This window comes from Oncorhynchus nerka, unplaced genomic scaffold, assembly GCF_034236695.1.
Source record: "Oncorhynchus nerka isolate Pitt River unplaced genomic scaffold, Oner_Uvic_2.0 unplaced_scaffold_1468, whole genome shotgun sequence".
Taxonomy (NCBI): domain Eukaryota; kingdom Metazoa; phylum Chordata; class Actinopteri; order Salmoniformes; family Salmonidae; genus Oncorhynchus; species Oncorhynchus nerka.
The window spans coordinates 98,140-109,559 of record NW_027039844.1 but is presented as its reverse complement, the minus strand read 5'-3'; the positions used below and the strand labels follow the sequence as shown (position 1 = coordinate 109,559).

The 11,420-nt window shown below is 43.5% G+C and overlaps 1 protein-coding gene across 1 annotated transcript; it reads left to right on the top strand.

The window, feature by feature from the left end:
* Positions 1–2,746: 2,746 nt before the first annotated feature.
* Positions 2,747–6,710, top strand: LOC135568583 (galectin-1-like). Its single transcript, XM_065015385.1, has 4 exons — positions 2,747–2,986; positions 3,956–4,035; positions 4,867–5,038; positions 5,982–6,710. The coding sequence occupies exons 1-4, from the start codon at positions 2,972–2,974 to the stop codon at positions 6,126–6,128; spliced, it is 414 nt and encodes a 137-aa protein (XP_064871457.1). The 5' UTR covers positions 2,747–2,971; the 3' UTR covers positions 6,129–6,710.
* The last annotated feature ends 4,710 nt before the right edge of the window (positions 6,711–11,420 follow it).

Sequence of the window (11,420 nt, the reverse complement as noted above, 5' to 3'; positions counted from 1 at the left end):
GAAATGAATGAATAAACAACTGGTCTGTTATTGGCTGATGCAGGTCACATGAAAAAACAACTGGTCTGTTACAACAAAAAACTTCACAAACAACGGTTTGTGATTTAATCAGTGCCAATTCACTTTTCATATTATGCTATTTTTGCACCTAATTTAAAGAAATGTAAACATGAATTAATGTGCCGTTGTTTTCTGTCTGGTTCTGGTCCTGTATGTGAGGAAAAACTAAATCAGCATTTATTGAAGGAGCGTGCGTATTCTCTAATGAATTAAATTGAATATTTTCAGCTAATTTCCTGCTGAAGTCTCTGCTCAAGCCTGTCTAATTGAGTTCATGCTATTGTAGGTTTGATGCAAAAGGTAAATTACTCAAGTAATATAAGTCATGCAAATGTATTGCAAGATCACAAAAATGTGTTGACACAAGCACATAGCTATTGTTGTTATTTAGTGGTTTTTAATGTGCTGATCGTTTATGAAGACACGTATTCCCAGAGCTGGACTGGGTGAAATGGACGGGGTGAAATGGACTGGGTGAAATGGACTGGGGGAAATGGACTGGGTGAAATGGACTGGGTGAAATGGACTGGGTGAAATGGACTGGGTGAAATGGACTGGGTGAAATGGACTGGGTGAAATGGACTGGGGGAAATGGACTGGGTGAAATGGACTGGGTGAAATGGACTGGGGGAAATGGACTGGGTGAAATGGACTGGGTGAAATGGACTGGGTGAAATGGACTGGGTGACATGGACTGGGTGAAATGGACTGGGTGAAATGGACTGGGTGAAATGGACTGGGTGAAATAGACTGGGTGAAATGGACTGGGGGAAATGGACGGGTGAAATGGACTGGGTGAAATGGACTGGGTGAAATGGACTGGGGGAAATGGACTGGGTGAAATGGACTGGGGGAAATGGACTGGGTGAAATGGACTGGGTGACATGGACTGGGTGAAATGGACTGGGGGAAATGGACGGGTGAAATGGACTGGGTGAAATGGACTGGGTGAAATGGACTGGGTGAAATGGACTGGGTGACATGGACTGGGTGAAATGGACTGGGTGAAATGGACTGGGTGAAATGGACTGGGTGAAATGGACTGGGTGAAATGGACTGGGTGAAATGGACTGGGGGAAATGGACTGGGTGAAATGGACTGGGTGAAATGGACTGGGTGAAATGGACTGGGTGAAATGGACTGGGTGACATTTGAATGAGAAACTCTGCAAGATTCAACAAGAAATAATCCCTGATGAATTTGATCACGAAGCCTTTTGCTATATTTTACTACAAAATATGAATGTATTTAATGTTACATCAATATTGTTTTTATAGTATAAAATATTAAAAGATATATTTCAGTATAATTTACAGTAATGGTAAGAATACAGATGAATCATCTAGGCTTATCTGTAGCGATCTGAATGGTTTGCAATCCGTGTCAGCAGTGACACCAGCGAGAGGGCAACGATTACGAAATGACTGGTGCACGACCATCATAACCCTGATCATGACCATAACCCTGATCATTACATAACTCTGATCATTACCATAACCCTGATCATTACCATAACCCTGATCATTAACATAACCCTGATCATTACCATAACCCTGATCATTACCATAACCCTGATCCTTACCATAACCCTGATCATTACCATAACCCTGATCATTACCATAACCCTGATCTTTACCATAACCCTGATCATTACCATAACCCTGATCATTACCATAACCCTGATCATTACCATAACCCTGATCATTACCATAACCCTGATCATTACCATAACCATGATCATTACCACAACCCTGCCCTCATTACCATAACACTGAACATTACCATAACCCTGATCATTACCATAACCCCTGATCATTGATCCATAACCATTGAATAGAAGTAACTGATCAACCCTGATCATTACCATAACCCTGCTCATTACCATAAACCATGATCATTACCATAAACCATAACCCTGACCATTACCATACCCCTGATCATTACCATAACCCTGATCATTACCATAACCCTGATCATTACCATAACCCTGATCATTACCGTGATTCTAACCCTGATCATTACCATAACCCTGATCATTACCATGATTCTAACCCTGATCATTACCATAACCCTGATCATTACCATGATTCTAACCCTGATCATAACCATGATTCTAACCCTGATCATTACCATAACCCTGATCATTACCATGATTCTAACCCTGATCATTACCATAACCCTGATCATTACCGTGGACCATAACCCTGATCATTACCATGATTCTAACCCTAATCATTACCATGATTCTAACCCTGATCGTTTCCATGAACCAGTCATCACATTTGCCATGCTCCCTCTCTCTTTCTCTCTCTCTCTATTGTACCATAGTACTGTCCTGTATGATCCAGTAGTCTATTGTTCCATAGTGTTGTCCTGTGTGATCCAGTAGTCTATTGTTCCATAGTATTGTCCTGTGTGATCCAGTAGTCTATTGTACCATAGTATTGTCCTGTGTGTGGAAAGAATATTATCTCGCTCAACATTGTGGCACTTGATTACAACATTGTGGCACTTGAAACACAGTTGATTACTGATCAATCACAGTTGATTACTGATCAAACACAGTTGATTACTGATCAATCACAGTTGATTACTGATCAAAGAGCAGGTTGTTCAGTATGCGTGACATCATCAGCACTGTAAGCTGTCTATACAGTCACCAAGCTCCTTGTTAAAGCCCCGCATTGGGCAATAGGCTCAGTGGGATAATCAAACATCTGTGGATGGAATCATCAGGAAGTACCTCTTGACCCCCCTCATCATCATGCTAATCAGTTAGTGATATGTGAAAGGGGGCTGGACTTATGACCTTACCTTTTAAATATCTCTGTGTATCTCAGCATAGAGGCTTGTCTCGTTCCATCCCACACTAGATCCAGGACTGTTTCGTTCCACCACCACCAGTGACAACATGGCAAAGACAATGGTAAGTCTTAATAACCTTTGTGCTTGTGTGGATCCTCTTTTGAATTGTATTTTTACCTTTATTTAACTAGGCAAGTCAGTTAAGAACACATTCTTATTTTCAATGACGGCCTAGGAACAGTGGGGTTAACTGCCTGTTCAGGGCAGAACGACAGATTAGTACCTTGTCAGCTCGTGGAGTCGATCTTGCAACCTTCCGGTTACTAGTCCAACATTCTAACCACTAGGCTACCCTGTCGCCCCATTTATAATGTCGCCAACAAAAAAAACAATAAACAGGGGTTTTGTATATTTATGGGGTGTTTTCTAGCCTAGGTGTTTGTGGAAGTCTATGGTTGCCTAGATTGGTTCTCAATTAGAGGCAGCTGTCTGTCGTTGTCTCTGATTGGAAACCATATATAGGCAGCCATGTTCTGTGGATATTTTGTGGGTGATTGTCATCTGTCTTTGTGTCATTGCACCAGATAGGACTGTTTCGGGTTTTCACTTATTTATTTATTTTTTTGGGGTTATTTTGTAGTGTTCACATTTATCGTCTACATTAAACATGTTTAATACTGACCACGCTGCATTTTGGTCCTCCTCCCCTTCAGCGGAAGAACTGTTACAGCTGATTCCGAATCAGAGACAACGATAGACAGCTGTCCCTGATTGAGAACCATACCCGACCAAAACATAGAAACACCAAGAAACATAGAAAACAGAACATAGAATGCCCACACCAAATCACACCCTGACCAAACCAAATAGAGGCATTAAAAAAGGCTCTCTAAGGTCAGGGTGTGACACTGGATACTATTATGTACATTACTATACAATATTAATGGGACATAAACTGTAAGTTGTGATTACAAAGCCAGAGATAAATGATGGAATGGCATGAAGCAAACCCAACGTGACACGTTTAATAAAATACTATCCTTTTGACCTTACGTTCAAAGACGGTCAACTATACGCTTCTTCATAACAGGTACTTGAGCTGAAGAATGTGAAGCTGAGAGCTGGAGACCAGTTGAAAGTGGAGGGGAGGATTCTGCCTGAGGCGAAGGGGTACGTACCTTTAACTGGTCTGGTTTGGAAGTCACATGCAGAGAACCCATCACATTATTTTAGAAGAAGAGTTGAAAAACAAACCAACAGTTCCACAAATGTTTGTTCTAAAGACTAGAGAATGGAGAATGGTTTAGTGTTGCTATACTGATGTGTGGTATACTGTATGTGTGGTATACACTATACCACACATCAGTATACCACACATCAGTATACCACACATCAGTATACCACACATCAGTATACCACACATCAGTATACCACACATACACTATACCACACATCAGTATGTATGGTATACTGTGTGTGTGTGGTATACTGTGTGTGTGGTATACTGTGTGTGTGTAGTATACTGTATGTGTGGTATACTGTATGTATAGTGTATGTAGTAAACTGTATACTGTATGTGTGAAACCAATTCATGTCAGAGAAGTGCAGACGTGTCGTGGGGTTTCTGGAATGATCTGTCATGTGACTTCCTGTTACTCAGGTCCAGAGGTGAGGTCAAGAAGGGTTCTGTTTGGGTCGAACACGTTACTTAGCAACGATTTCAGTTGAACGATTTGAATGAACATTCCAAAATGTTGGTTTATAACAACAAACAGCCGTGGTCATACTGCTAATGACTTTATATTCCTACTACATGCAATAGAAAACCTACATGGACACATGATTATTTGTATCGGCAGTTTCGGCCCAAAACAGACACTTACGTTAGCCTCACAACTACCCTTCTCGGACTGTTTCCTAATGTTACCGAACGTTTGAGGGCTTTAGCACAAAACAACATTTTGACAGCTAATTATTTCCCTTGTTTGAACGAACCTCAAGGTTCCAGATAGATCTGGGCTGTGACGAAGATCACCTGGCACTGCACTTCAACCCACGTTTTGAGGATGACACGGACGGTGCTGTGCTTGTGTGCAACTCAAAGATGGACGGCTGCTGGGGTCACGAGGAGAGAGAGAAACACAGTGGCCTCCAAAGGGGTTCTACTTTCAAGGTGGGACAATTGTTGGGATGGGAAGAGATTCCTGACTGGACCGAAGGAGGACGTTAGTCCCGGATATATATATATATATACACAAATGTTTAAATAAATGAAAATATAATATTTGAGAATGTCATTGTGGTATTTCTTAAAGGGATGAGTCAGATGAACTTGTTGATACCATTTGCATGTCTCTGAGTCCAGTATGACGAAAGTTAAAGGTAGTTTTGCGTGCCAATGCTAACTTGTGTTAGCGCTAGCTTAGCGCAAAGACTGAAAGTATGCTAGCTGTACATGAAGACTAGAATGCTTTTTTTGCTGATTCACTATTGTCATACTGGGCGATTCACTACCTAGATCTTCATACGGGACCCGGAGACATAACAACCGTATCCATGAGTTCATCTGACTCTGGGGAAGTAGATAAAGGGCTTTGTCAACATCCTGAACTATCCCTTTAAGATTGGTCAGCGTAGTTAGTTGTGAGTTCTATCATACTGACTGCATTGTTCAGTGTAGTTATGAGTTCTGTCGTACTGACTGCATTGTTCCGTGTAGTTAGTTATGAGTTCTGTCGTACTGACTGCATTGTTCAGTGTAGTTATGAGTTCTGTCGTACTGACTGCATTGTTCCGTGTAGTTATGAGTTCTGTCGTACTGACTGCATTGTTCAGTGTAGTTAGTTATGAGTTGTGTCGTACTGACTGCATTCAGTGAGTTCTGTCACACTGTTAGTGAGTTCTGTCATACTGACTGCATTATCAGTACAGCCTTTTTGTTCAATTACTAGATGAATGGATAATCTTGGGCAATAAAATGTATTTTTAAATGTATTTACCCTCTAATTAACTAGTCAAGTCAGAGTTGAACTAGGCGTAGAATATAGTGATGTAACAATGAGAGTAAGTCCATGTGTTGTCATAGTGACGAGTTTCCTCTCTCCCTTCTCTCTCAGATTGTCCTGAAGCTGACCGGAGACCTGTTTGAAGTGGAGATGCCTAATGGACATGAGATCAAATTCCCCAACCGTTCCGTCCTGGACGTCATTACCTACGTTCGTGTCAGAGGGGATTTAAAGCTCACCGCCTTTAAGATCTACTAAAGATACCCATAATATCCACCTTGTGTAGCCTGGCAACAACGGCACGGCCAATTTGTCTCGTTTTGTCTTCCAATTTCCGGTGCGTTCCGGCCCAATGACACACAAGCAAGTGGGTGGGGCTACATATAGAGTTAGACCAATGGGCAGTAAAGACCGGATCAATGGCCTGTATCAAATAGTAAATGGAAATATGGGGTGACCATGGTACGTTTTGTTGTCACAATATTCTGACAAACAGTAAACACAAGGGACAACTGGGGACGAGGTTAGGATACTGTCAACTAATTACATTCCTTTACAACTACAGATGTATTACACACACACATCTTGGCCGGATGAAATATCAGTCAATGTTTTACTTGTTTTGGTGAGAAAGAATGTATTCTGATACTGTAGTAGCCCAAATGATTACATTATGACTGACCATGTCGACAGATTGGGTCAACAACAGAATAGCCGTTGACTCCAGAAGCATGGAGTAATTTTTTACGATGATTTCCCAATGTTATTTTCTGTATACATTGAAGTAAAACATAATGGACGCATGTCATGTTATCAATAAAGTTCAGCATCTTCAAGTAGTGAACGCCGTGTCTTTAGTTCCAGGATAACATTGTAGCCCTATTCCATACATTTAAAAAAAGTTTTAAATCTTATTTTCTTAGAATATAATTGTCCCCAAAGTTGAACTCCTAAGCTTCAAGGCTTTCGATATATAGCTTAAAGAAAATCAATCCATTTGAGTGACTCCCACTTCTCTGGAATGTTCCGTGTGTGTCTTGCTGGTTCACCTTGACTCTACAAAACCACATCTTCATCAGATCAAACACTGTTAAGACTTCCTGAATAGCCCTCTGTGAGTAGAATACTACCTGGTGTACTCCTACACACGGACACAGATTTTCCTGAGTGTGAATAGAGTACTACCTGGTGTACTCCTACTCCTACACGAATAGAATAGAGTGCACAGGACACAGATTTTCCTGAGTGAATGAGTACTACCTGGTGTACTACCTTTTCCTGAGTGTGAGTAGAGTGCTCCTACTCCTACAGACTTCCTGAATAGCCCTCTGTGAATAGAGTGCTACCTGGTGTACTCCTACACACGGACACAGATTTACCTGGTGTACTCCTACACACGGACACAGATTTTCCTGAGTGTGAATAGAGTGCTACCTGGTGTACTCCTACACACGGACACAGATTTTCCTGAGTGTGAATAGAGTGCTACCTGGTGTACTCCTACACACGGACACAGATTTTCCTGAGTGTGAATAGAGTGCTACCTGGTGTACTCCAATCAAATCAAATCTTATTTGTCACATACACATGGTTAGCAGATGTTAATGCGAGTGTAGCGAAATGCTTGTGCTTCTAGTTCCGACAATGCAGTAATAACCAACAAGTAATCTAACTAACAAATCCAAAACTACTGTCTTATACACAGTGTAAGGGGATATAGAATATGTACATAAGGATATATGAATGAGGGATGGTACAGAGCAGCATAGGCAAGATACAGTAGATGGTATCGAGTACAGTATATACATATGAGTATGTAAACCAAGTGGCATAGTTAAAGTGGCTAGTGATACATCTATTACATAAGGATGCAGTCGATGATATAGAGTACAGTATATACGTATGCATATGAGATGAATAATGTAGGGTAAGTAACATATAAGGTAGCATTGTTTAAAGTGGCTAGTGATATATTTACATTTCCCATCAATTCCCATTATTAAAGTGGCTGGAGTTGAGTCAGTGTCAGTGTGTTGGCAGCAGCCACTCAATGTTAGTGGTGGCTGTTTAACAGTCTGATGGCCTTGAGATAGAAGCTGTTTTCAGTCTCTCGGTCCCAGCTTTGATGCACCTGTACTGACCTCTCATTCTGGATGATAGCGGGGTGAACAGGCAGTGGCTCGGGTGGTTGATGTCCTTGATGATCTTTATGGCCTTCCTGTAACATCGGGTGGTGTAGGTGTCCTGGAGGCAGGTAGTTTGCCCCGGTGATGCGTTGTGCAGACCTCACTACCCTCTGGAGAGCCTTACGGTTGAGGGCGGAGCAGTTGCCGTACCAGGCGGTGATACAGCCCGCCAGGATGCTCTCGATTGTGCATCTGTGGAAGTTTGTGAGTGCTTTTGGTGACAAGCCAAATTTCTTCAGCCTCCTGAGGTTGAAGAGGCGCTGCTGCGCCTTCTTCACGATGCTGTCTGTGTGAGTGGACCAGTTCAGTTTGTCTGTGATGTGTATGCCGAGGAACTTAAAACTGGCTACCCTCTCCACTACTGTTCCATCGATGTGGATAGGGGGGTGTTCCCTCTGCTGTTTCCTGAAGTCCACAATCATCTCCTTAGTTTTGTTGACGTTGAGTGTGAGGTTATTTTCCTGACACCACACTCCGAGGGCCCTCACCTCCTCCCTGTAGGCCGTCTCGTCGTTGTTGGTAATCAAGCCTACCACTGTTGTGTCGTCCGCAAACTTGATGATTGAGTTGGAGGCGTGTGTGGCCACGCAGTCGTGGGTGAACAGGGAGTACAGGAGAGGGCTCAGAACGCACCCTTGTGGGGCCCCAGTGTTGAGGATCAGCGGGGAGGAGATGTTATTGCCTACCCTCACCACCTGGGGGCGGCCCGTCAGGAAGTCCAGTACCCAGTTGCACAGGGCGGGGTCGAGACCCAGGGTCTCGAGCTTGATGACGAGCTTGGAGGGTACTATGGTGTTGAATGCCGAGCTGTAGTCGATGAACAGCATTCTCACATAGGTATTCCTCTTGTCCAGATGGGTTAGGGCAGTGTGCAGTGTGGTTGAGATTGCATCGTCTGTGGACCTATTTGGGCGGTAAGCAAATTGGAGTGGGTCTAGGGTGTCAGGTAGGGTGGAGGTGATATGGTCCTTGACTAGCCTCTCAAAGCACTTCATGATGACGGAAGTGAGTGCAACGGGGCGGTAGTCGTTTAGCTCAGTTACCTTAGCTTTCTTGGGAACAGGAACAATGGTGGCCCTCTTGAAGCATGTGGGAAGAGCAGACTGGTATAGGGATTGATTGAATATGTCCGTAAACACACCGGCCAGCTGGTCTGCGCATGGTCTGAGGGCGCGGCTGGGGATGCCGTCTGGGCCTGCAGCCTTGCGAGGGTTAACACGTTTAAATGTCTTACTCACCTCGGCTGCAGTGAAGGAGAGCCCGCATGTTTTCGTTGCAGGCCGTGTCAGTGGCACTGTATTGTCCTCAAAGTGGACAAAAAAGTTATTTAGTCTGCCTGGGAGCAAGACATCCTGGTCCGTGACTGGGCTGGATTTCTTCTTGTAGTCCGTGATTGACTGCAGACCCTGCCACATGCAGGAGTGTTTCCGTGAGTGTTTCCGGAAACAGAGTTTCCTGAGTGTGAATAGAGTGCTACCTGGTGTACTCCTGAGTGTGAGTAGAGTACTACCTGGTGTAAACAGAAACAGTTTTCCTGAGTGTGAATAGAGTGCTACACTGGTGTGAATAGAGTGCTCCTACACACGGAAACAGAGTTTCCTGAGTGTGAATAGAGTGCTACCTGGTGTACTCCTACACACGGAAACAGAGTTTCCTGAGTGTGAATAGAGTGCTACCTGGTGTACTCCTACACACGGAAACAGAGTTTCCTGAGTGTGAATAGAGTGCTACCTGGTTTACTACCACGGAAACAGAGTTTCCTGAGTGTGAATAGAGTGCTACCTGGTGTACTCCTACACACGGAAACAGAGTTTCCTGAGTGTGAATAGAGTGCTACCTGGTGTACTCCTCACACGAAAACGGAGTTTCCTGAGTGTGAATAGAGTGCTACCTGGTGTACTTCCTACACACGGAAACAGAGTTTCCTGAGTGTGAATAGAGTGCTACCTGGTGGAAACAGACTTTCCTGAGTGTGAATAGAGTGCTACCTGGTGTACACACACGGAAAAGAGTTTCCTGAGTGTGAATAGAGTTTCTCCTACACACGAAAACGAGTTTCCTGAGTGTGAATAGAGTGCTACCTGGTGTACTCCTACACACGGAAACAGAGTTTCTGAGTGTGAATAGAGTGCTACCTGGTGTACTCCTACACACGGAAACAGACTTTCCTGAGTGTGAATTGGAAGGTGGGGATCCACTGAGGTATAGAGCGTCGAGGTATAAAAAGACCACGTGAGAATCTATACGTATAATCTCTCCTATCACCAAAAAGGAATTTCCTTTAGATGCCTTATGTTCCTTAGACCCAATCCTGTCCTGTCCTGTCCACTCACAAACCCCAAAGGGACAATATATCACGGGCCATGTGAGAAGTTGTCCCTCAGAGTGACTGCAGCTTCAATTACAAGCCAGTTGAGAATGAGGCCAAGGCATCCATCAACAGCAGGCGAGCAATACCTCGAGACCCCTTTAAATTAGACATCGGGCACCAGCTGTTATTAACAAATAGACACAGGCCACCACCCCTCGTCTTACCAGACGGAGCTGTTCTGTCCTGCCGATACACGGAAAACCCAGCCAACTGTATTTTATCCTTGTCATGGTTTTAATGTGCCGTTGTTTTTAATGTGCCGTTGGTAGGATAGTCTCAAACTGAGCTCATCCAGTTTATTCTCCAGTGATTGCACGTTGGTCAATAGAATGGATGGTAGAGGCGGTTTACACACTCGCCCAATAATTCTCACAAGGCACTCTGATCTCTACCCGATGTATTTCCGTCTTTTCTTCACGCGATTGACGGGGATTTGGGCCTGGTCTCGGAGAAGCAGTATATCCTTCGCGTCAGACTCATTGAAAAAAAATTGTCTTTGTCCAATTCGAGGTGAGTAATCGCTGTTCTGATGTCCAGAAGCTCTTTTCGTTCATAAGAGACGGCAGCAGCAACACTATGTACAAAATAAGTTACAAACTATGCGGAAAAACTAACGAAATAGCACAGTTGGTTAGGATCCCATAAGATGGCAGCCATCCTTACTATATGAATGAAGGTTGAGGTGAACGCTTTACTCTGTCATCTGACTGATCACAGTCATAGAAGACAAGGACGGAAGAAGAAGAGTTGACATAATACAGAACAGTGCAAATAAACTAAATAAATATTGCAGAACTCTGTTTCTGTACCCTCTCTCTCTCTCTCTCTCTCTCTCTCTCTCTCTCTCTCTCTCTCCCTCTCTCTGTACTCTCTCTCTCTCTCTCTCTCTCTCTCTCTCTCTCTGTCTCTCTCTCTCTCTCTCTCTCTCTCTCTCTCTGTCTCTCTCTCTCTGTACCCCCTCTCTCTCTCTCTCTCTCTCTCTCTCTCTGTCTC